This window comes from Mycteria americana, chromosome 26 (genome assembly GCF_035582795.1).
Source record: "Mycteria americana isolate JAX WOST 10 ecotype Jacksonville Zoo and Gardens chromosome 26, USCA_MyAme_1.0, whole genome shotgun sequence".
Lineage (NCBI taxonomy): Eukaryota > Metazoa > Chordata > Aves > Ciconiiformes > Ciconiidae > Mycteria > Mycteria americana.
This window is the reverse complement of record NC_134390.1, coordinates 1,568,773-1,594,642: the sequence shown is the minus strand read 5'-3', so window position 1 is coordinate 1,594,642 and position 25,870 is coordinate 1,568,773. Positions and strand designations below refer to the sequence as shown.

The following is a 25,870-nucleotide window of genomic DNA, read 5'->3' as shown; positions in this document are numbered from 1 at the left end:
GCTTTAACGTGACTCTGTTCAACAAGAGCTCTGATGTTGCTGGTATTCATGTGCGCATTTAAAGACAGTACTGGAAGTCTGGACCAAAGATTTATCCTTCCCCTCTCCTTTTGGTCTTGGCTCCAGGATTTCAGTGATGCCTTCAAGAACGTCCTGGGATGATGCCGTCCCCACCTGCCTCCTTGGGGAGCATTTCCAGCAGCTCAGCAAGAGAGAAAGGCTCGGTGTTCATGAGTTATATCATTCTTTATATCATCGTTAAGAGTAGCAGGTATTGATGTACAATGCATCTGTCATCTTATTGTGCTTCCTATGAAAATGTGTGTACATAGTACAGATACCAGAGAGAATTCAACACTTTATACACTTGAAGGCATTCAGAGATCAGTAACAGAAAAAAAAATAGCACAAGAACAAGGCCTAATGCTACTAGATGGGTATCTACACTGATATGATGCATATATATAGAGATATATATATATGTACACATATATATATAGTCATATATATTATATATAAGAAATATAAAATGCAGATGACATAATAGAAACAAACAAAAAAGTGTATGCTTCAACAGGTGAGCGTCAAGGTCAAATCCCAGCCCCATCTTTAAAAGCTTTAATGGGAAAGAGAAAGAAAGAAAGAAAATAAATAAATGAAACGCAATGAAACATTAGGAAAAATCCATAAGAAAATTTATGGATGTGGCCGACCCGTCATCTTTGGGTGATCGCTGGATACAAAGGACTGACCCCCAGTTCCTAATTTTGGTCAGGAAGCAAATAATAATAATAATAATGACAATAATAAAAACAAAACTGCAGTTTAGAAATAATAATTACTAAAAAGACTTATTGCAAAAGCTCTTAAAGATAAGTAGCACTTCAGCCCTGGGAGGGCTCTTGCTTGACGTGTGGGGCCTGGGGGCTGGCAGGGGCTGGGGGAGGCCAATTTCCACTGACCCTAGAGCGAAATGGCGGTGTGCTTGCGGGCCAGGGGAGCAGAGACTTGGCCGGTGCCGGACGGCCGGACCCCGGCTGCCAGGGCAGGTCTCTGCGTGCCGGGGAGAGGGCAGCAGCGGGAGGAGCAGCGGCAGTCCCGGGGCAGCGAGCCGGCAGGCGCCCTGAAGATGCCCAGGGCTCGCGGTGCCCGGGGGCAACTTCTGTCGAGGGGTTCAGCGGGGTGGGAGCCTGCGGTCCCGTGGACCAGAGCACCCTGTGCCATGGGGTGTCCCTCAACCTATGAACCCTTTTGGTGTTGGGGCTCCTATGCCCTCCTGGCCAAAGCGGTGCCAAGGGGCTGTCCCTCGTGATGCCCCTGGCTGAGCCGGGCCAGTGGCTGCAGCCGAAATGGGGGCCAGGAGTTTTCCTTCCGCCTTTCTCCCCGAGGATGGCTGTTTTTGGGGGCCGCACGGGGTAGCCCCAGGTTCCCTGGGGACAGGAGGGACTGTGGGGCAGGGCTAGCACTGGCCAGGCTGCGCGGAGCCCAGGAGAGATGGGCAGGGAGACCACACCGTCGCCTGACCCGACACGGCCGAGGAAGAGTGCCCGGGCGGTGGGGTCTTCAGTGCCGAGGCGGCACCCCCCGGCCGAGCCCCCTCTGGTGCCCGTGGTCGGCCAGCGAGCTCGGTGGCTGGGCACCACCATCCCTGGGGCAGGGTGCCGAGGAAGACGTTTCGGAGAGGTGGAGGTGCCCGATCTTCATGCGCATGGAGTGGCCAGGAGTGCCCAGGCGAGGGTGGGCTGCGGGCCACCACGGTCCCAGGGGACAGCGAGGCTCTCCTGGGACTGCCAAACCCGCTGCCGTGCCTGCCGGGCACGCTGTGGGGCTCCTCAGTGATCCCTCCTGCCAGGCACGGGGGTCCCAGCAAGCGCCGGCCAAGGCGTTGGAGCAGGATGGGCATGGAGACAATGGACGGACAGACAGACAGGGCTGTGGATGGAGACTCTGCGGCCGAACGGCTGCTTCTTCTTGGCTTCCGGGTTTCTAGTTAAAAAGGCCGAGGGGAGCCGAGGGGAGGAGACGGGGCAGGCCCGTGCCCCAGCCCGCTGTGCGTGTCGCTCCCCGCGCTGCGAGGATGGCCGGGCTGGAGCGTCCTCGAGTCTCTGAACTAGCGGGGCAGGTGCGGAGCAGCTGCCACGGGGGCTGCACGCCAGGTTCAAGCATGACCCGACCCGATCGCCTGCCCCGAAATCCGAGGCCGTCGCTCTTGTCCGTGTCCCACCGTGGCGAGGAGCAATGTCCCCTAGATGTGTCTCTCCACTGGCACTCGCAGGGAGAAGGGCAGCTCTCTGGAGGGCTTTGGTAGCTCAGGTTGTACATCCAGACGTCGGTTAGCAGGTGAAGTCCTCAAAGGTGCCCCGGGCCGGGTGATGAGGTAGGATGTTGGCTGCGTACGTCATGCCTGCCGGGTGGCCCCGTATGCTTTCACAGGGATTCTGCGGGGCAGAGGATGGACAGGATGCTGGGGTCGCTGGTTGCACCCAGACCTCTGCAGCGACCGAGTCCTGTCTCCCCACAGCATCTCTGCCTGGTGCCTCTGCTCCTTCCCTAAGCGCTCGCCCCCCACCCCACGACACATCTGGGGCAGCCTCCGAGCTGCGAGAGGGGACCAGCAGCTCCTATGACGTGCCCGGCACTTACGTGGCGTTTCACGTCGTCCATGCTCAGTGCGACGCCTTTGTCCGTGTTGTTCCTCTTGTGGTTCTTGCGGCACTTGCCCCGCCGGCACAGCCGGTGCTTTATCACCTGCGAGAGCCAGATTTCAGTACCGTGGGGGTTCATGGGCGGCTCTTCCCCATGTCCCACCTGAGCATTTCAGTGCTCCAGGATAACCTGGGACCCCTGGCAGCCGTGGGACGGCAGAGACGCTCACCTCGTAGGCATAGTCGAACAACTCCAGTACCGTGAGGATACTGGCCCCGATGAACAGCCCCATCTGCCCTCCAATGTCACCTGCAGAGGAGAGGGAAGTCAGCAGGGTGGTGCAAGTCCGGCGTCCGGTGGCAGAGGGAGCAGAGAAAGGGCAGAACTCGTCACCGCTGTGACTGGTGCCCGGCCACGGCAGCAGAGTGCCCCTCTCTGCATCCATGCTGTTGGCACATCCCGGTGCCTCGGGAACAGGGCCGTGGTGCACGGGGCCAACATGAGACCACCTTGTTGGAGGACACCGGCTGGGTGCTGCCGCAGGGCCCCCAGCACAGCCACCAACACTCACCCAGCAAGCCGGCCACCTCGTACGCCTTCTTCTGCTCGATCGTCTCGTAGTTCAGGGCTTCAAAGAAGATATCCAGCACCAGGATGTTCTCCCTGTGCAGGACATAAGCAGCGTCAGGCTGAGATTTGGGACGGAAGGACAAGATGCCACCCCACCGCCGTGGCCGCAGCACGTTACCCGATGTACTGCTCCGACTTGTTGTACTTCTTGGCCAGGTACTTGGCAGAGGCCTTGCTGGGGATCTTCACCATGGAGAGCTCTTTGCCATAGCGGGTCACGTTGCAGGGCATCTCACAGACGCAGTACTCGTTGTCCTTCTCCACCAGGAAATCTGGGCAGGGAGAGAGGGAGGTGGAGAGATGGAGAAACCCAACACCCACAGCTCAGTCCCACAGGGCTGAAAAGCCTCACCTAAGGCTGGATCCGCACACTCCTTGTACTGCTCCGGGGTGCAGTAAGGGGCATCGCCTGGAGGAGAGAGGAAGCAGGTTTTCCCGGTGGGACTGTGTTGGTGAGCTGAGCCCGGTGGGGCCAGACCCAGCCGCGCGTGGGGCTCACCTGGCATGTGCACCATGCGGCAGTTGCAGTTCTCCACCAGGTAGCGGGTCTCGCAGTCAATGCGGCAGGCGGTGATGCTGTAGGTGTCGTAAAACTCCGAGTCGCCCGCCACGGCCTTGCAGTCGCCCCAGGGAGGTGGCAGGTAGATGAGCTGGCAGGGGGCAGAAGCCAGGAGTGAGGAGAGAATCCCACCGGCCCCCGGCACGGTGGGGGGACAGACACCCTCGCTGCGTCGGTCCCCAGGGCCGGGTCCCCCTCTCTATCCGACAGGGGGGCAGGGGACAGGGGCACGGGGAGGAGGCTCAGCGTCCCACAGCATGTCCAGCCCACAGCGCAGGGTGGGAGGGAGCGTCCCAGACCCCCCCTGTCCCTACCCGCTGCTCCTGGCAGGACACGAAGGTCTGGAAGCCGGGTGCCACCCCGAAGCCCAGCTGGTCGATCAGCGGGGGCTCGTCCTGGCTGTGGATCTGCACCTTGATCCCGGCTTCGAACGAGGTCTCATCTGCGGCAGAGAGAAGCAGGGTGAGCATGGCGCTGTACCCTGCTCTGCAGGGCTGCGCCGAGCCCTGCTGCAAGAGGGACCAAAACTTCTCCTGTCTCCCACCCTTCCCCTGGGCAAATTCCCTCATTCACGTGTCCATCCATCCGTCCATCTGTTTGCTACACCCTGTCCTTGTCCCCTCCGCCTCTGACCGTCCTGCTCCAGGGAAAGTGTTTGCCTCTATTTATAAACAAGTGATGGCTGCTTGTCTAAACCGATAGGGAGTTGCCATGGCGAAGAGCAAAGACAAGGAGGAAAAAGGAAAGAAAAGGACCCGAAGTGATGAGAAATGGAAGGAGGGAAGAGGAGGGAGCCTGAGGGACATGGACCCGTGGGGTGGGGAGCTGGGAAGGGGCTGGGAAGCACCGTGGGAGCTGCCAGTGACCGAGTGGACCTGCTGGCAGAGCTGCTGGTGCAGTGGCTTGGTTACCTGTTTCCCCCCACACTGGCAGGTACTCGTCCTGCTGAATGTCCAGCATGATCTCCAGGCCGTTGCCGGTGCCCCCCTTCATGGTGATGAGCCGGGGCTTCCCGTCCTGCCCTGCGTTGAAGGTGTAGCACTTCCCATAGCGGGTGAAGACCTGCAGGAGAGAACACAGGGCTGAGGCCGGGGCCCCTCTGCCAGCACCAAACTGCTGCCGGCACCACGGCATGGAGCCGGGAGGGCATCACCAGCCCCGAAAGAGAGCCGTCCCCAGCCTGGGGGTACGATCCGACCCAGGCTCCTGCCCTGTGGGGTGTCTCTCGCTGTTGGAAATGCTCGTCTTTGCCCCAGTAGAGGAGACGTTCCCCACCAAGGCACAGGGATGGCATAGACTCGGAGGAGACGCTTTGCAGATTTACAGCACCTCGACCCCACAGACCCCATGGCAGCCCCAGCTCCCCAAGACGGCAGCACTCAGCGCTACACCCACACCTCCTCCAAGCCCTCCTGCGTCCCTGCAGAGGATGGGGCTGGACGGGATCCTGGACCCCCCCGTCGCTCCTTGGCCGTTCCAGCTAACGCCTCTGGCAGCCGGCACGTCTACACGGCACTGAGCTGCTGCCGGCTCGGGCAAGGGGCACGTGAGGCCAGCGGGCTGCAGACTGCATGGTGCCCCATGGGCGGTGGTGACGCTGGGATGGAGGTGCCAGGCACCTCCTCTGCAAGCACAGCCCTCGGGCTGCTCTGTGTCCCGCCAGCGGGTCTCTGCAGCCAGTGCCGTCCCCAGCTCCAGCGAGACGCCCAGGTGCCAGCGGACAGGGCTGAAATATCAGCCTGTCCTTGAGCGAGCTGGCAAGAACAGCGCTGCTCGCCGTGCCTGATCCAACACGATGCCGGCCGGAGCTGCTCCCCGTGCCTGGCCGCCTTGGGGCTACTCACCGCCGCAAAGTCGCTGGGGCCACACTGCTCGCCCCGGTAGCTGCAGCTCAGCAGCATGTCCTCCAGCTGGTGGCAAGTGCGGTTAAAAAACCTGTACAAATTTAGGGGCTCGTCCTCATCCCCAGGGCCGGGCTGCGCCGGGGCGAAGCCCAGCTCCATCCCGGGCTCGTAGTCGACCAGGGGAGCCAGGTAGAGCAGGTCCTCGTAGCTGAGCTGCGAGACCCGCACGCGGTTGATGTTGCAGAAGGTGACGGCGGGGAAGGTCATCTCGGGGCTGTCCTCCTCGCTGAGCAGCGTGATGTGGTGGTACTCCAGGTAGTAGACGATGCGGTCAGCCACCTGGTAGAGGAAGACGGAGAGGGAGAGGAGGAAGGCCAGCGCCCAGAGTGCCTGCCGAGCGCCCAGGCTGCCCTCCACGAAGATGTGGCTCAGCCCATGCAGTGTGCAGCTGCTGGCAAAGGCCACGAAGTCTGTGGCTGCCCCCGTGTCCTTCTCCTCCTCTTCATCCTCCTCCTGCCCATACAGGAACTTGTCTGCTCCGTCCTCTCCCCTCCCGGTGGCTGCAGCATCTCTCGGTCCTTCCTCGCTGGAGAAGGAGATGGTGCAGAATATCTGGAGAGGCATTGTCCGGCGTGGGGGTTCCAGCTGCGGCGTGGAGGTCCCAGCTCCAGTGTGGGGGTCCTGGCCCCCCCCCTGCCACAACCTGGGGGTCTTTGACGGTGGGTTGGTTCCTTGGGGTGTGGGTGAGAGGGGCTGGGGGAAAGCAGGGAAGGAGGAAGGGGCAAGTTCAGAGAAGAGAAACGGAGAAGGGAAAAGGAGTGAGAGGCGAGCGGGAGTGAGGGAGAGGAGCAGAGGGATGCTCAGAGGGGATGGAGAGAGGAGGGTATATCAGGAGCAGGGAGGAGGAGAGGAGGAGCAAGGGGCGGTTCTGCGGGCTCCCCAGGTCCCCCGGGACCGGCCGGCTGCGGCTGGCAGGACGGAGCAGAGACGTTGCCGGCTCCAGAAGCACCGATGCGTTGGGAGCTCCCGGTGCTGCCTGGGGGTCCTGAGGGGCTGCCAGGTCCGGGGAACACGGGTGTGCACGGGTGTGCGTGCAGGCACCCGGCGTGCTGCGTACCCACGCCGCATCCTCCATCCTCACTGCGGGGCAGCACGGCCCTGGCAGCCTGACCGGCTGCTCCAGCCAGGCCCTCCCCGCCGGGTGCCAGGCTGTTTCCGGAGCCACCATATGCCAGGCTCTCCGGGCTCTTCATCAGGGCAGCTGGAGCCAGAGGTTTTCCCAAAATGCTTGTGACGCTGTCCTGCTGCAGCGCCTGCCCAGGCGGTGCCAGCGAGGGCGGAAGGATGCTGTGGTGTCCCCAGGCTCTCGCGGTGCTCATCCCGCCCCGGCAGCACCTGTCCCTGCGGGCTCATCTCCCCGTGCCGCAGGGCAGCGGCGTGTGCGCAGGGGCACCCGGCGAAGGCGATGTCCCGAGCGGTGCGAGGTCCGTCTTCCTCCAAGCCAGGGCTGGTTTTGTCAGGATTTGGGTGCTGCCACGGTTCGGGTGACGATTCCTCCCGTAGAGCCCAGCCAGCACACGGTGCATCACCTCGTGCTCTGGGTCCCCACGGGGCACGGGGAGCCACCGCTTTCCCCGGGGGACAGCGTCCAGGGCTCGTGCTGACGGCTGGGGCCGGGGGTCTTGGGGCGGCAGTCCGACGTGGGGTGGTGGGATGGAGCCAGCAGCCGGGCTGGCTGCCGGGAGCAAAGGCATCTCCTCCCCGCAGCCCTGCAGCAGCACAGCCCCTTCTTGCGGTTTGCTTTTTTCCTGCGCTCAGCACTTCATAAAAGCATCTGATGCGACCACAGAGCAATCTCCAGCCCCATCCCAGCGCCGCAGCCGCCGTCGCCAGCCCAAGGGGAAGGGGAGCGTCTAAATACAGCAGCGCTTTGATGCGCAAGAGCTGGACGGGAGGTTTTGGCCAATACCTGTTGTGATGAGCACGCCCCAGCCTGCCAGTTTGGCTGCTGTGCCTCCTTCCCTGCATGCACAGGGCCCCCGCTCCCTGAGCATATCCCGGCTCATGGACACGGGCACCCCCAAACCGGGCGAACAAATGCGACCAGGAAACCTGTACAAATCTGATCTGATACCAGTGCAAAGTTACTGCTCTTCCCGAGCAAGTGACGCCGGTGTAATGGGCAGGGTGTGCACTGGGGATCCCTGCCAGGGCAGGCTCAGCCAAGATGATGACCGATGATGTGACAGCGGGTTGTCCCTTGAGGGGCCGTCCTGGGGCTCACCAAGCTCAATATTCCCAATAGGACCCTTGCGTAAGAGGGATGCTGGCAGTTGCCACAAAGCTGGGGACACCGTCAGCACCTGGGAGAGAGGGTGGGTGACCTTGGGGACAAGCACCAGAGCCACGGGATGAAATTTCATAAAGCCGAGAGCAAGGTCGCGCCTTTCGGGAGCAACCCAGAGAGTCTGAGCTGGACGCTCATCCTGGGAAATGGGACCAGGGAGGCAGATTGGGTGGCTGGGAGCCACCACGCCATGGGGACTAGGTCACATCCCAGCCCTTTGTCTTTGATGGAGACGAGCTGCAGCTGCACCGTGGGCAGGGCTGGGCTATAAAGGCATCAGGGCTTCACCTGGGAGGGGGTTTGGGGGCACTGGGCTGGCTCAGCCCTGTGGGAGCCAGCTGGGCGTGAGCTGGGCTGATCACACACAGACCAGTGCTAGAGGATGCTTTAGCAGGGACCGAGCAGGTATGAGCTGGCCAAGGCTGGGGTGGGCTTTCTGGTGTTCCCCAGCTCTGGCACAGGGAGTTTCTGTGCAGTGTCTGTAGGAGAGAGGGAAGAAGGAAAATGGAAGAGAAGCCTGAAGGGGTTTCTTTAGCCCTGGCCGGGCACCGAGAGGTGAGCAGTGCTGCCCGGGGCCCTGTGGGACAGTCCCTGATGGCACGAGCAAGGGGCTGACCTGATCCCATGGCATGGGGAGGTTTAATGTGTCTTCTTGGGAGCAATTGCAGCAGGGAGAGGGAGATGCTGTAATGAAAACACTCCATCATCGGCTGGGGCCATTAACCTGCCTTGCTCAGCTTAAACAGCTTGCGGAGAGTGCCAGGGCCGGTTCCCAGCGGCCGTGTGGGGCGGCGAGGATGAGCACTGCCCTGGCTCCGGTTACCGCTGCCTGTCCCAGAGCCGACACTCGAGCTGGAGTGAAGGTGACTGGGCACGGTCACGGCCAGGAGCACGGTGGCACCGGCACTCAGGAGAGCATGTCCTGACTCCATGACTGGGGACAAACTGTGGCCGTGTCCCCGCGTTGCAGGCAGGGGGGTGCTGTCCTGGTTTGTGCAACTTTTGGAGATGTTGGAGGAGTCCTTGGGCTCGTTCCAGCTCCTCCCTCGCCAGGAGTTATTTTTACCCTCTCTCAGGTAAAGCTTTGGTGGGGGAGAGGGACCGGGGATGCTATAATTAGCCGTGACATCAGCCCCCGTGGCGGCACGTGCTGGGATGACGCCGCCACGCCCCGACCCACCGCTGGGGACCAGGGATGCTCGATGCCCTCTTCCCTGCTGCAGCGAGGGACGCAGGATGGTGAAAGGAGCCTGGTTTTTCCTGGCTCCAGCATAGTGTTTGCCCGCTGTCCCAGGGCGGTTCGGCCTCGCTCGCTGCTTTGCAGCTCGTCACGGGCCCAGGAAAGGAGGTTCCCCGGAGCGGGGGAGCACGGAGGCGGTGGGGGGGGAAGCGGGAGGGGGATTTGACGGCAGCAACAGCACATTTCACAGCCTGTCACGCTTTAATGGCAGAGGAGATCAAAGCCGGGATGGAGTTATTCATAGAGATAAACCAATCCCCGAGGAGGCGAGGAGAAAACAACATTGCAAGCTCTGTTATTCCAGGCCTGCAAGCAGCAGCCCAGCCCTGGGGAGGCTGTCGCAGAAAGCGCCCCGGGAGCTGGACCCGCTCGGTTCTGTAACAGGGTGCTGCCCGCCCCTGCCAAGGACCCGCTGAGCTGGGGCCGAGCTGCCTGCATCATCCCTGGGGGTGCCCGGAGGTCGGAGCTGACCGGTGGGAAGGGATGAGATGGGGTGCAACCCCACAGCAGCCAGGAGCAGGATTTGGGGGATGGATCTTTGATGGGGCGGATGGGCACCCTGCAGCTGGGCTGTCCCGCTCCCGTGACGCGGCTGGGTGCATCGCATTGGAGGGGAGAAAAATCAGGTTTGCAATGCGCCTTGGACCATGCAGGTGCTTTGCGGCTCCCAGAGCTGCCAAGATGTTGGTGGTGGCACCCGCAGTGCCTCCATCACCGCTCTGGGACGGCTCTGCGGCTGCAGATCCCCTCCCTGACCCTGGTGAGAGGCAGAGTCGGGGCAGCCAAGCAAGGTGGGATTGCCTGGGCAGCCGGGATCTCTGCCGGGACTAATCCTGCCGCCCCTTATCAGATGCTGCCACCTTGCCTCCGCTTGCTCCGCCAGCCAAGCCAGGCGCAGCTTGTGTTATCCGGCCCTTTATCCCCCAGATTAGACGCTTCACAGTGGATTAGCATGTCACATTCTAATGCAGAAAAATTGATGATTAAAAAGGAGTTTTTCCTCTGTATTATTCCCCACCTCCGCCTCCTCTCCACCCCGTCCCCGCGGGCCCAGGCAGCCCAGCCCCAGCCGTGGGGACCGGTGATGCCGCGGCGCCGGGTGATGCGGGAGCCCTGTCCCTGGCTCCCATGGGAGACGGGAAACCAAAGGTCCCTTTTCGGGACCGTGCAGGGCTGGCGTGCTCTGTCCTGGCTGCTTTTGGTGGCAGGGCTCAGGGTGGAGAGGCCGGGCGCTCCAGGTCCCTGTGCCATCCTGCCCCGGGTTATCAGCTGCAGACCCAGCATCTGCAGCACAGGACTTTAATAAAAAGCACATTATGGTGAGTAATGTGCTAAGTGGACTTCATTATGGACCCAGGGCCTCCCTGGCTCCCGTTGTTCCATATGATTTCCTATCAGATGAGCCTTATCTCCTCTCCAAACGCTTCCATTTAAACTCCATTAATCTTTCAAAGCTTCCCTGGGCCAGCGCTGCCGAGCGCTTCCCAGCCGGGTGCTGGTGCCGCTGCCCGGGGCGCAGAGGCCACCTGCAGCCCCGCTGGCTCGGGGTCTCCGGGGGGCTCGGCCAGAACCCCCGCAGCTCCGCGGGCGGCCAAGTGTGTACCTGCGGCCAGGCCCTTTGCCGTGCATCTGCTGTGATGGCTCCCACAGCCACTTTATTCCTTCTTGCCGGGGATCTATTTATGCTCCTATAATTGAAGCAGTTTACGATGCTGAGAGCTTTCCGGGTGATTTGCCCGTTGGTGGTGTCCCTTTGTGCCACGGAGGGGTCACTGGGACTGTGCTGGCTCCTGCCCTGCTGGGATGCGGAGGATGCTGCCGAGGTGCCGCTAATTCCCAGGCGGCTGGGATTATTCTGTGTGGACACTTATCCCAATGCCTTTCTGTGTTTCCTGCCGATCACGAATTAGCCATAAGCAGGTTGCAATTTTTTCCGACATCCTTCACAATTGCTTAGACAGTTCGTGCAAGCAGATTCAAGCTGATGGTTTTATTGGTGGGGGAAAAAAAAATTGTATTCCTATCTGGTTTTCTTGCTGTGTTCGCCCGCTCTGGCTCTGCATGCATCACGGTTTTCAAATCTAATCTAATCCAAGCAGGGTGGTTATGCAGCCCTGGCGCGCGGCTGCTCTGGATGGGTCTCCCTGTCGCTTTACTGGGCCAGGAGGCTGCCGGGAGAGCAAGGAGCAGGGGGCTTAAAGTCCCTGATAACCTGGAGGGTGAGCGGGAAGCACCCTGCCCCAGCACCGTCCCGTGCCCCACCTCTGTCCTTACGGTAAGAGTCTGGATGCAAATGCACCAAACCCTCCATACAGGAAAAGAAACTTTAAAAAAAAAAAAAAAAAAAAAGGTTGTAATATCCAAGTGTCGGGGCCTGTATAAATAAATAAGAGCCTGAGATGGTGAGGAGCTTCTTGAGTCATGGTTGTTGCAGGAATTGCAGTGATGCCTGCTGCTTAGAGAGCCCCGGCTCCGGCCAAACTCTCTGCAGGCGATAAAACAAAGGCGTCTATAAAAAGCCAGATAAATTAAAACCGAGGCAAAAGGCCGCGAGACAGTTAATTTCCCAGCTCTCCCTGTGGAGCTCTCTGCCTCCTGCGTGGCTCTGCGCGCTCGGGGGACCTGGCCCCCTCCGTCCCGGCTTCTCCCCACTCGATAGCGGGGGGAGAGAGGGGAAAATGGCACCAGGAGGTTTCCTGGGCAGGTTCTTTGAAATACTCGCAGTCGGCAAAGGCGCCACGCGCCTCGCTGCCGCTCAGCCTGGGTCTTGGGTAAAGACCGAAGGGAGATTAAGGGGGAACAATTCGGAAGAATACCATATGCAGGTGGTGGTCTGGGGCTGCGTTTCTAGCCTGCGGCTCCCTTGGGGGCCAGCGTCCGTGGGGCACGCGTGCCCAGGGTACCCTGCCTGCAGCCGCGCCATCCTTGCCTCCACTGCGGCCAGATAGCACTCGACAGCCTCCTCATCTCTTCCGGCAGCCACAGATGCCATTAAAGCTTATTAATAATAATTAATGATTCATTTGTTAATGATTCTTTATGTGTGAAGGCATCGCGAGAGGAGCGGGAATGGCCTGAGGTGCCTCGGAACCGCTCCGAGCTCTTGGCGTGACACATCTGGGTGTGTGCATGGTGCATCTGGGTGTGCAAAGTGCTCCCGGGCGGGCACGATGCCTCCGGGTGTGCAAAGGGTTTCGGCTGTGCCCGACACCCCTGGGTGTGCGCGGCGCTCCGGTGCGGGGTCTGCTGCTCTGCACCGTGGCTCTGGGCACGGCTGTGCGTGCTGCTGGGGCCGGCCATTGCCCCTGGGCAGCGCCAGGGACTAAATGACCCCCGGCTGGGCCTGATCCTGATCCTGCGTGTCCTCTCTCCTTTCCTAATTGCCTGCCAGGGCGGGCGGGAGCGATGTTGTTCAGTGCTTAGAGGTTCGAGGTGCTAAATGATTTACCTGCTCCATTGCAGAGCTGCTAATGAAGAGGCTGTGAGGCACAGGCACGCGTCGGCCTGCTGCCGTGCCGAGCCCGGCGCCGATGTCCTCGGCCTGCTTGTTCCTGACCCTCTTCTGTGCCGGCTCGGCTAAGATCACGGTGGGTTCAGTGGCACTGCTCCCATGCAGCAACGGCGCCGGGGTCACGGCGCGGCATCGCTGTTCCGCTGCAGAATGAGCGTGAAATGCAACTGGCTTCGAACAAGAGTTGCCATCTCCACGTTGGCGTCAGCAGGGGGTGAGCAAAGCCGCAAGCAGCTGAGGGACCCCCAGTCCTCCTGCCTGAACCCCACGTGTGGCCATGTCCGGAAAAGCTCGGATGAAGCTGGAGAAAGGAGGCAGCTGAGGAGCAGCGCTCGCCGGCGTCTCTGCTCCGCGCCCGAGGGCTAAATGGCTCACGGCTGCTTTCTGGATGATTTGCTTTGAGCAAAATACCATGATACTTGAAAGTCTCCGAGCTGCAGATGAGCTGACGGAGTCGGGGCGCTCCGACCTGCTGGGCTTCCCGGGAGAGCCGAGTCACCACCAGCAAACGGCTGCGGTCCCGTCCAGGGCTGCGGTCCTGTGCGTGGCTGCTCCTCTGCTCCATCACCTCCAATTATTTTGCACCAGGCAGCCCATGTCCCACTGGGTTTGCTTCATTCGTCTGGAAAATGATGCAACCCCTGGGGTCAAGCGATGCTGCTGTTCGGCAGCAGAAAGAGGCTGATGCAGAGGGTGGGCCCGGCCGGGAGTTTGCAGATGATGCAGGTGGGGATGGCGTGGCCGAGCCCCGGGGAGAACCGCCAGGATGCTGGAGGTGAATCGCCGCTCAGAAATAACAGATACGTGCGAGCAGTTTCAAACGCTTATAAGTTATTTAGGAGCCCATGCGCCACTTTAAAAAGCGATTTACATAAATCACTTGAATGTTTTACAGAATTTGTAAACGCACCGGCACCGCGGTGGGAGCTGCTGGGGCTCGGTGTGCCGCCAGGGCCCAGCCCCAAACCAGGAGGACGACGCTACTTGGGGCCAGTGGCCGTCCCTGCTGCCCCCGCATGGTCCCCAAGTTGTTTTTCCAGAGCCAGATGGGCCCATGCGGTTTGTTTATTAACTGTCTAAAGCTCCAGGAAATATCTGGGTATCAGTAATTCCCGCGCCCGGTCTCTCCAGCTGTGTTGGAGATGCTTTTCACTCCAGCTCTATGATTATCCACTAACGCTGCACCACAGGGGAGCTTCGCTCACCGTGGGGCTCCCGGGCTTGTGACTGCCGCGGCTCCGCGTGAGGCCATGGGGTGCCATGGGCCGGACACCTGGGTCCCCCGGTGGGTGCTGGGGCATGGGTCCCGTGGGGCTGAGGGTCGAGGTAGGGCAGGGAGACCAGCAGCATCCCCTGGCTGAGTACCCCGAGACCAGCAGCCTGAGCGTGCCCCATTGCACCCCTCCCTCTGAGCTCCCACGGGTGCTGGAGGACACCCCGGCACCCCCCAACGGGGCAGGTTTGAAGGACACAAGGGGTTTTTTTGCAGGGGGAAAAGCCGCGGTGCTCCTGGGGTGGCAGGAGCCGACTCCCAGTGCCCGCCAGCTGGAGTGAGGTGGGCTAAGCAGGGGGTTCAGAGGGGTGCAGAGAGGCTTTGGGGGTGCCGAGGGGCACGCACTGGGGTTCAGCAGGGTACAGGGGGGTTCACCAAGGTGCAGTGGGGTTCAGAAGGGAAGTGGGGAGGCTCAGCAGGGTGCAATGGGGTGCAGTGGGGTACAATAAGATGCCGCTGGATCCGTTCTCCATCACGGCAGCTCCTGCATTGCTCCAGAGATGGGAGGAAGGAGGAGAGGAGGAGTGCGGTCAGGGTTTGCCAGGGCTGCTCCAGACCTTTCCTGTTCCCTCCCTCACTCTTCTTCTGTGCACTTGGTATTGCCAGGGCAGCGGATGCAGAATCCAATGCAAAAGGCAGCGGCACGATCTCCATGTCAAACTCAATTCTCCCTAGTGCCAGCTCAGCCCCGGAGCCTCATGGAAACGGTCCAGAGGTCTTAATCCTCTGCAGTTTATCGAGGATGTCCCCTGTGCTCTGCCCCAGGGCTCCCAGCCCCCATGCCAGGCTCAGCCACCCTGCCCTGGAGCAGGACGGTGACGAGGAGTCGGGGACGTGGCTCTCCCCCAGGGACGGGCTCGCAGGGTGTGAGAAGAAAAAGCTGCAAATGCACATCGCACCGCGCCAGGCGCGGCTGCTCGCGTCGCCCCGGCTGCGCCGACCCCTGAAAAGGGGCTTCCCGAGCCCGGGGCACCGTCCCAAGGTTTAATGCCACTGTTACATGGGGCAACCCCAATTCCCGTCCCACGGGCCGCACTGGGGCATGGAGAAGCAGCTTATCCTCTGGATTTCTCCTTTTTCCCTGGGATGGAAAGAAAATTAATGGGGTTTAGAGCCCAGAGGCAGGACTCCTGGGCCTTTCCCTTGCCGGGAGAGGAGCAGATCCACGGGGGATAAGCAGGGCTCCAGGGGCCCGTTGCCGGTGCAGGGAGGGAGAGGAAATGCAAGCTGGGAGCTGGTGGGGCCGCGCATTCCCGCAGAGGAGCGAGGGCTTGAACTTATAAATAATGAAGTAGCAACCGTGAAACATTGATCTCTGCTGCTAACGAGCACGTCGGGGAGCGCGGTCCTGAAACGGAGGTGACAGCGAGGGCGGTGCCCCGTTCCCCTTTGCCACCCCCTGCCCACCCCATGCGTGGCCCTGTGGGCACGAGGCTCTGGGCACAGCCCCGGTGACGGGGACGTCCTCAGCCCGTGTCCCTCAGGGGGGTCAGGACTTGCCCCTCAGCCTTGTGTTTGCCCCTCTGGGCTTTCAGGCCGTGCCAGGATTTTGGGGCTGGGGAGAAGAGATGGCTGCACCTCCCTGTGCGTCCTCCCCATCCTGGACTGCTGCAGTGGGGGAGCTTTGGTGGATGCCAGACACCTCCACGGTGCTGGAGGGGCTGGAGAGCCAGGGCAGAGCTGGGGTGGAAATTGGGAAACAAACCCCAATTGTTTCCCCCTGGGCTTTCTCAGAGGGTTCAATCCCCAGTACGGGATGCGTCCGAGCCCGTTCAGCTCCACCTCTGTCCCTGGAGCATCCCTGCACCCTGCACACAGCTGCTGCTGGGGAGCACCCAGCCCCTGCGGTGCGCCGGCCAGGGTGGGGGGAGGGGGAGGGGGATGAACAATGCCAGGGACCCCCTGATGTGGCCTGGTGATGACGCCGGATGAAAAAGGAGGTGGGAAAAGCCCGTATAATCCCAGGATGGGCTTCCCCACGGCATTCGGCACGAGCCCCGTGTGCCGGAGGATCCTGTCCTGGCTGCAGGGCGATGCCGTGCGCTGGGGCGGGGGGCTGAGACCCAGCCCACAGTCCCCCGGGATGCTCCTGGGTGGGTGCATCACGGGGGGCACACAGGCAGTGCTCCCAGCACTGGGGGGGGGCCCTGTGCTGCTGCGGCTGCCCCCCAGCAACGCTCTCCCACTGTCCGGCGGTGCAATGGGGGACGCGAGCAGGAGGCAGCTTCTGCCACCTTATTGTCACCTCGGATATTTTGGTTACGGCAGCCCCTCATTTGCATTCGCCGCGTCTCCCCCCGAGCCCTCCCTTCTGCCAGGGACAGATAACGCGGCAGCCACGGCGTGTTGGGGCCGCGGCGCTGGCGGCAGAACCACGGCTCTTCCCGTCGCCTCCTGCGTCGGCCAGCATCAGCATGCAGCCGGCATTGCCCGGGCGGCCACTCGACCCCCAGCTGTCCCCATCGGCCCCCCGGCTCTCCCCACCGGCCACGGCACCGAAGTTAAACGGCTGCAAAGGGGACAGGCGCGGGGAGAGGACCAACGTGCATCCCTGCCTGCGCGCAGGCAGCTCCCCCCAGCCGGTGGGGTCTGGGCAGCCCCAAAATCCTGCCTGGGAAGGCCCCTCTCCAGACACGGCATCTCCTCTATATCAGCGAGAGGAGAGGGGCAGCACCGGCTGCAAAAGCGCTCGCTCGGGGCATCCCCCGAGCCTGGACGGTGCAAGGGGCTTCCCGAAACGCAGAGGTGAATACAGCCCCTACCCGGGGCAGCAGGACCCCCCTCGGGGTGGCACAGGCTGGGGGGATGATGGTTCATCAGCGGGTGACGGTTCCCAGCACCCACCAGCCTTGACCGGTGCCACCAGGCCCAGAGCAGCACCGAGCCTGGCTCAGCCTGGGCGGACACGGTCCGAGCCGGGAGGAGGGAGCAGCGAGGCAGCAGGAATTAACCCGTCAAACAAAGCCCTCTAAAAGCTTCTGCAAGGCCCAGGACCCCGCGCAGGGACGGGGCAAAGGTTTCCTAAACAGCTCAGCAAGACGGGGCGGCTGCCGGGACCCGTCCCCACCGCACGCAGACCCGCCTGCGCAAGGCTGCAAGGGGAATCCAAAGAGCAACATAAATACAGCACAGAGCCAGCTTTTTCTAATCAAATCCATTAAATCATCCCAACCTGCTTGCAAGGAATAATCCAGGCAGGAATAACAAACAGCTGCAAGTCTATTTTGCTTTTGCCAGTTGGAGGGGATGCGGAAAGCAGGGTATTTGGACCTCCACAGAGGAAGGTAGGGAGCCGGCACGAGGGTCCCTGAGGATGCTTCGGCGCAGAAAACACGACCGTGCACCGGGAGGAGCCCGGCGTCGAAACCGGCCAGTGGCCACACGCAGGCTGGGACCTGGCCCCGCTCGCCAGCCCCGCTGGAGAGGATCCAGCCCCCTCCGGGCTGCAACTCGCCTCCATTTAACAAATAAAACGCCTGACGGTTGACAACAGAGAACTGCTCTATGGAAAAAGCCTGTCAAGGGAATTTAGTGCAGATGATTAATATCACCCAAATTGTGCCGGGACCCAGGCAGCAGCTCCGCGGGCGCCCAGCCGGTGCCTTGGCGTGCTCGGCGGCTTCGTCCTCGCTCAGTGTGGGACGTGAGCAGGACATCCCTAGGCTGAGGATGAGGACGGGGACCCCGAACAGCGCAGAGCCGCACGCTCCATGCTGGAGCCAGCTCGGGAACAGCCACCCTGGCTGCCGAATTTATTAGGCAGCACCCGAATAGCCGGCACTGTTTAATTCCCAGCTGGACGGGGGAGAGGCAGCCGCAGGGGGATAAAGGCTTTATTGTGCGCTGGATCCGTGCACCAGCGCGAGACGCAACCTCCGTGGCGGGGCACAGCGCTGTGCCGTGCCACCGGGACCTGCTTTCCCCGAGGGATTGCGGGGCTCCCTCGGGCCCCCGCTGGCCATCGCCACGGCTCTCCCTGCTTTTCCGCTGGTGCCTCCTCACCGCGCGGCAGTTTCCAGCATGAGGTTTCCAGCCCGGCATGCACAACCCTGCTTTGCAGAGCCCAAGCGATCCCGGGGAGCTTTGCCCATGTGGGAGCACCCCGTGTAGCCGCACCGAGCCGCGGGCGCTCCTGGGGAGCACCTGGACCTCTAAAACCCAGCAGCATCCCCTGGCATCCGCTGAATGAAGATGCTGCTGGTCCTTTCCGAGCTGAAAGGAGGCAGGAGCGGCTACAAACACCCTCCTTGCATGGGGGAAAGGCCATGGCCCGGGGCTGCGGGGGCACTCACCACTTTGAAGTCTTCGGGGGTGCATTGCTCCCCGCGGAAGAAGCAGGACAGCAGCATCTCCCGGATATCGTGGCCAGCCCGGTCATAAAACTCCAGCATGTTGAAAGGTTTGGGCTTGAAGTTTCGGAAGTTCGCCTTGTCCTGCAGGATTTCCAGCTGCTTCTCGTCGGCGGTCTGGGTGTCTGGGATCTCGTATCTTAGGGGAAAGAGCAGGCAGAAGCTCAGGCCTGATGGTGGTGGCTGCTCCCGCTGGAAAAGCCATTTGGGCTTCACACGAGCTACGTCCGCCTCGATCCCGGCGTGGGCTCAGCAAAGTCCCAGGCGCTTTGCACGTGGCATTCTCAGAGCATTCCACAGCACAAAGCGGCCCAGAGGCACGTCAGAGGCGGCAGGAGGACGAGCGAGGAGGAGAAGCTGGGCAGCGGCAGCGGCCACGTCCCAAACCCATCCCACTTGCCCCAGAGCTGGTCCCGCAGCACTGGCCCTGGTTGAGGCCAGCCCAGCCGCCTGCCCCGTGCCTTTGGTGGCATCACGGCTGCAGGAGGTGGCCTTGTGGCTGCAAACCCCTCCCTGGGGCACGAGTAGGGGCAGCGGTGAAACCCCTTGGCAAATGGCGCGGGCAGGGAGCGCGCCTTGCTGCCGGCACCTGGCTCACAGCAGTGGCTTGGCAGCACCAAGGAGCCGCTGGAGCCATGGGGATGGGCTGGGGAGGGCGGGCGAGGGGCTTCCCCGTGAACCCTGCCACCGCAGAGTCCTGCGGCCCAAGAAATGGCACCGACCTCCAGTCCTGGTGCATGGGTGACACTCAGCGGCTTCACCCGCTGGCACCCCCGGCCTCGCTGCACGTGTCAGGCACCCAGGACGTGGTGTGGGAGCCACGCACGCTGGATCCGCCCCGCCGGCGTCCCAGGGTGGCCCTGGCCTTGCTGCATGTGCCGCGCACCGGGGACAAGAGCCGTGCGTGCTGGATCCATCCAGGGCAGCCCGGTGTGGGAGCCACATGCAGTAGCAGGAGCAGTAGCAGGACCTGGCGGCTCTCGGCTGCCCGTGTTGCCGCACAGTGGCCGCATCCAGCTGCAGAGCTGAACTAACTCAGGATCTGCTTCCTCATGGAGACTAAGGAGATGCCGCCCACGCTAGTCATGGAGCGCGCCTCTCCAGCACTCGCTGCCCCATGTGTGCGGGGCTGGGGCGGTGGCTGGGGCCACGCACGGTGGCCTGCCCTGGGCACACGGAGACGTCATCTGGGGCCACCTCACGGCACCGGCACCCACCTGTTATTGAGCAGGGCGAGGAGCTCGCCGGCGTGGTACAGGTCGTTCTTGGTCACCCGGCTGAAACGAAACTCGTTGAGGTTGCAGAAGGTGACGGCGGGGAAGGTGAGCCTGGTGGCCGCCACCTCATCCAGCTTGGTGACGTGGGGGTAGAGGAAGTAGTACTGGATGCGGTTGGTGCAGACGAGGGCGAGCAGTGCCAGCGAGCCCAGGAAGCACAGTGCCCAGACCACGCGCTTCAGCGACAGCCGCTCGTACGAGAAGATGTGCGAGAGCCCGTGGAGGGTGGAGCTGCTGGCGAAGGCCTGGATGCTCACCGGCTGCCCGCTGTCCACCTCCTCCTCGTCCACCTTCAGGTCCATCATGGTCCGCGCCGGCACCCCGGGGTGGCCACTCTGCCGAGAAGGGAGCCCGTGGGTGCTCGGTGCCGCGGCAGCCTTGTGGGCGCTGCCGCTGCCCAGCCCGCGGCATCTCCGCTCAGGGATACTGGGGATGCACCCGGCAGCCCTCGCATGGGGCAGATGCTTTGCTGTGCCTGCTCTTCTCCCCAAGCCTATATATATATATATATATATACACACGCGCACACATACATGTATATATATATATTTACTTGGATGCAGCCTCTTGCATTTCCTCCCCTCCCACCTCCTCTCTGCCCTCCCCATCCCGTGGCAGGACTGGGTACCGTGCCCCCCCCGGCGCCCTGCCGTATCCACCCCTCCCCACCCACCTGCCCCCCCTCCCCGGTCCCCCTCCACCTCCCCCAAATGGCACCGGCGTATCGACAAATAGATGAAGGAATCGAGGATGCAAACCTGGACTGAGGGCCAGCGGCCGCGGCTGGAGCTGGGCTCGTTCTGCTCCGCGACGGCGGCTGCCGCTGCGACGCGGGTGCCGGGGCTGGGACGAGTCTCCCTCCACCTCTCGCTGCCGGGTGGGAAGACGGGAGCGGGAGACGCGCAGGCACGGAGGGTGCGAAAGGCACCGAGCCCAGCAGTGGCGGGCGAACCGGAAAAGAAGGGGGGGAATAAAAATAGCCTCGGCGGTACCTTGGTGCAAGCGTGGGAGCGGGGATGCGCTGGGGCCTCGCTCAACGCCGTGCGGGGGGACCGGAGGCGACCATCGCCGGAGAGGAGGCAGCTGCCGGGTGCGAGGAGAAAAGAGGGGGAGAAGGAAGGAGAGCAGGAGGCTGCTTCCCTGCCAAACACATGGATACCTCCCCCTGTGGCTATCTGGGAGCTGGTGATTTCTTCAGATGCATAATCCGCATGAAGTCATTGTCTGTGCGCTGGTGGGGCCGGAGGCCGCGGAGGGGTGCCGCAGGCCGGTGGGCAGCGAGGAGGAGGAGGAGAAGAAGGAGGAGGAGGAGGAGGGAGAGGCGGAGGAGCGGGGCGCTCCAGCGACTGCAGGCTGCTGGCAGGGGCTGTTGGTGCTGCTGGCGTGTGCATGTGGGTAATGTGTGTGTGTGCGTGTGCGTGCGTGTGCCGCTCCCATCCCCCAGCGCCTGCCAGCGATGCTCCAGCTCCTCGCTCCGCCAGAGCCCCCCCCAGCCCCCCCATGCAGCCCTGACCCGGCTCTCCCTGCCACGGCCTCCGCCGCCCTCGCAGGCTTCACCCATGGGTGGCTCCAGCGCCCGGGGCGGGTGCTCAGACACGCTCGGGTCGGTCCTTTTTGGGAGGACGGAAGGCGGGCGCCTTCAACCTTTTCCAGCCGCCTGCTTGGGGCGGCAGCGGGGCACCGCGGTGCCTCGAGCATCAGTCCCGGGTTCACCGGGTGCAGCCCCGCTCCTCGCTGCCGGCCGGCGTGGTCGCTGGCACGATGCTCGCTGCGATGGGGACAAGACCTCGCCGGAGGCGCTGGGCTCCTGCCCCTGCCCTGCACAAGACGTGCTGCTCCTTCTGCCATTTACAGAGTCATCAGAAAGGTGCCATTGTCCCCAGGGTGCTCCCCACGGCAGGAGGCACTGGGTGCTGGGTGCTCTCCTCCTCCCAGGGCAGAGCAAGAGAGTTGCACGGTGCTTCCCGGCTTCCCCCGCGGCACCATTGCATCTCCAACCCTGCCTCACCTCCATCTGCTCCCCATGACTGCCCTGGCGAGCGGGGTGCCCTCATCACCCAAGCCAAGCTGGGGAACGTGCACCCCGGGGTGCTGGGGAACTGCCTGGCGGCAGCCCAGGAAGCAGAGGCTGCAGCAGGCGCCTGCCCATTGCTCCCAGTAAGGTGACCGCAGTCAAAGGGAAAAGAGTGTTTCAATGTCCTTTACAAGTGTGACGTCGGAGAGGGACAGCCAGAGCCCAGGGTCGTTCCAACAAGCCGTGTCCCTGCCCACAGGTGCCTTCCCAGCGCGCCGTCCCTGCCTGAACTGCAGCCAATGGCAGCATGGGCAGTTCGGGGTGCAGCAGGGTCAGGCACGCGTACCCTCTCCCCAAATCCCGTGTCTTGGACACGCTTGGTTTGGTCCATTTCTGGAGCATCCTCTCCCAAACTGGGTCCTTGTCCGAGCAGGAGCCCAGGGTTTTGCAGTGGGACCTGCTCGGGAACATCTGGGGGGGACAGAGATGGGGCCCAGGGACACCTCCGTGAGCCAGTGCCCCCCCTTGCTCCCCGCTGGGCACAGGGACCACCCTGCCAGCGCTTGGAAACGCGGCTGCAAGGCCAGGAGAGCGGCGTTAGCGTTTCCAGTTGGCACCAGTTCTGCCTTTCCCTTCCCCGCTCCATTCTGCAGCGAGCGGGCATTGCTCCTTGCCTGGACGACAAGGGGCTGCTGATAGCCGTCTCTCCATCAGGGCTCCCGAGAGAAGCCCAGAGAAGGATGTGCTGCTTGGATAAGGGATAAGAACATTTTAAAACGGGTTGTTTCCCCCCGCCTTTTCTTTTCTTCCAGATGAGAAGTCATTCTCTGCAGTGGTTTTATTGACAGTAAATCCACAGGCAGCGGCGAGGCTGCACGCAGGGAGGGATGGGGTTTCAGGCCGGAGCGGATGCGCGCGTGGACATGCGTGCAAGCCCTTGCTTTCCACTGCACGAGAAACCCCAGCGAAGGGGCTCTGCACCTCCAAGCCACCCTGGCTGGAAAGCGCGTTTCCTGGAGGCCTCGGGGGGCCGGCGGGACCCCCGAAAAACACCTTGGGACCCTTTCCTGTGGGAGCCGGCGAGGAGGCGAGCGGTCGGAGGAAACTTCCTCACCGCTGGCCCCCGGCCAGGAAGGATGCAGCTGCATCCTTGGAGTCGAGCGGAGCGTGGGGAGCACGAGCATTTCCGCGTTATTTTTCAGGGGAGCCACGTGAGGGTTGTGTTAATTCCTGCTGGGAGAGGCAGCGGGGCCAGCTGAGGGCTGTGGGATGGGTGAGGGGCTAATAATTAGCCCCAGGTGATAATTGCTAACAGCAAAATACCAGGCACCAAGGCTTAAAGGCAGGTAGCCAAGGGGTGGGCTGGGAACTGGGAGCGATGGGTGGTGGGTGTGAAGAGGTGGTGGTGAGCTGCTGTACCTGTACCCTTCCTGTGCAAAATGGGCACAGCCCCAGCTCAGATCCAGTAGCCAGGGCTCCCCTCGGGCATGCCCACAGATCCAATTAGTGTGAAAAAAGTAATTAAGGGAAGGTGCTGCAGTGCTGAGGCTCCCAGCTCAGACTCCAGCAGACAGGCAGGCACCGGCGTGTCTTGGGAACACCTCGGGAGCTTGGGCCAAGGAATAACTCAAGCCCTGGCGCTGTTTTTCTCGCCTTCCAAGCAATGTTTATCCCTGCTCCATCACGCACACCTCTGTTATGGAAACAAGCTTCCAACCTGCTTCTTGGAAGAGCGTCTGCAGGGCAAGAGCATCCCCAGGGCAAGGATGGGTTTGCAAGGACAGGTAAGAGATGCTTTTCCATGCTTTTTTGGGATTATGCCCTGCTATCGTTCCCTCTGTCAAGGCAGCCCTGGCTTGCAAATTGTTTCTTTATCTGCACCTGGCACCCAGCTGTGGTACAGGAGGCAATTTAATTCATAATAGTCTATTAATTACTGTGGGTGCTGGAGGTGCCAGGCACCGCTGCTTCCCCTCCCAGGGGTGACTGGCCCTGCAATCTCCAGGATTGCATTGTGTATTTAAGGCGAGAGTTTTAATTAAAAGGCCACCGGTGTGGCATGCCATAGAGCCCTTTCTACTCACTGCCCGGGCCACGGAGGCAGCGCTTCGGTGCTCAGCTGCGCGTTGGGAGGACGGTGCCGTTGTTTGCCCCGTGCTGTGCGCCTGGTGTTCCTCTAACCCTTGCTGTCGGTGGGTTTTGCGAGGCTGGTGGAGTGTCCGGCCTCACAGCCCTTTCTGTCACCCCATCCCATCCAGGCCAGAAATTCTGGGGGAGAGGGGCAAAAAATCAAGCCCCCCTTGAACCTGGGCTGAGTGATATGTAAAATATCTTCACAGCCGATCTCTGCTAATGGCTTGCAAATTGCTTCCATCAGCTCTAGTATTACAGATTGCTCATCTGAAATTGCTTCCAGGAGCCCATTTTGGGGCCAAACACTTCCTAGCTTGGGGAAATAACCATCAGCATCATTAGCAACAGTAAATTGTATTCAAATGAGGCACTGTGGGGCCTTACTAGGACTCTCTGCGTGTGCCTTCCTCGTGGGTGGGGTAGCTCCAGCATTAGGGGGCTGTTGCATCCACGTGGGGCTGGGTACCACTTCTCCGAGCCCCCAGAGCCAGTCCCCGTTGGCCATCCCCATCGCTCCGGGCTGCTCCTCAAGGCATCGCTTTGCTCCAGCTCTGAACCAAGAGCAGCTCCATTGCCTCTACACAGGTCCTGGTAGAGGTCCAGGGCTTCCTAATTCATGAGCACATCGTTAATTATCTGCTGGAAGCCAAAGCCTCAGCATCTTGGTGAGACTAACGAGGCTGTTAGTAGAGATGCTTCTTGCCGTTGCTGGCCCGGAGCACCTTGCCATCCCAGGTCAGCAAACAGAGGAAGAGTAAGCCTTGTGTTGCGTCTTTTGGCTCCTATTTGCTCTTGTCGTTTAAACCGTGCCCGACCTGAGGCCTTTCCAAAGCAAACCACTGTATCTAAATCCTGAGAAACGGGAACCCAGCATGAGCAGCTTGGTGATACCATGGGACTTCTAAATCAAGCACGTCCCCGTCACCCAAGTGGCAGTAGATGCGAAGGGTCAAAGACAGCCTGGGCGGAGGGTTGAGCACCCGGAGCTGCTGCTTGCAGGAGTCGCCAACGGGGAGTTATCCTGTAAAAATGCAACTGTTTAAAATCAGCAGTTTGCTTTCCTCCCTGCTCCGAGCTGCTGGGTCACTCACCCCCGTGCAGAGTGTCTCTGTCTGATTTATACCGTGTTGTGCTGTGCTCTCGCTTGCACCCGCTTGGCTCTCCCGGAGCGAGGAGCAGCCAGTCCATTAAACACTGAGTCATCCTCAGCAGCATTTAATTTTGTGAGGGGCAGCAGTTTGGATAATTAAAGGCCTCCATGGCCAAAGCCGGCGGCTATGGAGAGCAGGGCTGACGGGGAAGGCGAGCACACCCGGCAGCACCGATTAATCGGGTGCCACTGCCACAGCAGCGAGGCCCCGGCAGAGAGGTGGCTCCTGTCTCCCACCCTCCCCTCTCCTCCTTGTGTTTTGGGATATTTTTAACCTTTTCCTGCCTCAGACGAGGGCTTCCTTGGTCAGGTGAGTGCAATGATGCTCTGTGCTATTTCTGCCTGGATTAACCATGTCCTGATGGGATCTCCCGTGGGCAGATATACTATCTGGAGGCCTTGGCTTATTAAAAGGACAAGCTGTTCAGGGAGCTGATAATAAAGCCATGAAAGCTTTTACGAACCAGAGTTGAAGGCACTAATATCGCTGTGCTCTGCGTGGGTGAGAAATTAGACAAGAGTTCCTCCGTGCTGATGGGTTTTTTTTTCCTCCCCCCTATTCATCTTTCTCAACAATTATCTTTTATTTTGATATCTTTCTATTTAAACCTTCAGAACCGCGCTCGGGATAAAAAGGAGGTTGAATAGCTTAACAACCAGGCACCTTGCAGCGCGGGTGTGGGGGACCTGGAGACACGGAGAGCGATGGGGAAGGTGGCTCAGGCTTTCCTGGGGCTTCGGCAGCGGGAACTGTCCCCCCGGGCCAGGAGACAAACTCCCTGGGGCCTGTCTCCTGCAGGAAGGCAGGTACAGCTCCTCACCGGCAGCCTCGGGAAGAGCCGTACCGCTGCATCGGTGTTGCACCGACATTGCACACCTGGGTCTGAATAGCTGGGA

At 61.4% G+C, this 25,870-nt stretch overlaps 2 protein-coding genes across 3 annotated transcripts; both read right to left on the bottom strand.

Annotated features, from left to right (window-relative positions):
* Positions 1-214: 214 nt before the first annotated feature.
* Positions 215-21,048, bottom strand: LOC142421086 (acid-sensing ion channel 1). Of its 2 annotated transcripts, XM_075525565.1 has the most exons (12): positions 20,435-21,048; positions 19,617-20,011; positions 18,343-18,538; positions 4,747-4,897; positions 4,150-4,277; positions 3,776-3,926; positions 3,629-3,685; positions 3,395-3,548; positions 3,218-3,309; positions 2,876-2,955; positions 2,644-2,748; positions 215-2,438 (listed from the first exon to the last, which is right to left on the bottom strand). In XM_075525565.1, exons 2-12 carry the CDS (start codon positions 19,979-19,981, stop codon positions 2,334-2,336), a joined length of 1,584 nt encoding a protein of 527 aa, XP_075381680.1. In that variant the 5' UTR covers positions 19,982-20,011; positions 20,435-21,048; the 3' UTR covers positions 215-2,333. The 2 variants fall into 2 exon arrangements, with proteins under 2 accessions (XP_075381680.1, XP_075381681.1); XM_075525566.1 differs by lacking the exon at positions 3,629-3,685.
* On the bottom strand, positions 5,341-6,910 carry LOC142420947 (acid-sensing ion channel 1B-like). Its single transcript, XM_075525308.1, has one exon. It carries the CDS (start codon positions 6,301-6,303, stop codon positions 5,341-5,343), a length of 963 nt encoding a protein of 320 aa, XP_075381423.1. The 5' UTR covers positions 6,304-6,910.
* Positions 21,049-25,870: the final 4,822 nt, after the last annotated feature.

Bases quoted from the DNA above. Each gene is read 5' to 3' on its own strand.
- LOC142420947 (XM_075525308.1), bottom strand. From the start codon at position 6,303: ATGCCTCTCCAGATATTCTGCACCATCTCCTTCTCCAGCGAGGAAGGA.
- LOC142421086 (XM_075525565.1), bottom strand. From the start codon at position 19,981: ATGATGGACCTGAAGGTGGACGAGGAGGAGGTGGACAGCGGGCAGCCG. The intron at 2,956-3,217 runs GTGAGTGTTGGT...TCTCCTCTGCAG, and splicing joins CGAGGTGGCCGGCTTGCTGG to GTGACATTGGAGGGCAGATG. The intron at 2,749-2,875 runs GTGAGCGTCTCT...TGGCTCTCGCAG, and splicing joins TGTTCGACTATGCCTACGAG to GTGATAAAGCACCGGCTGTG.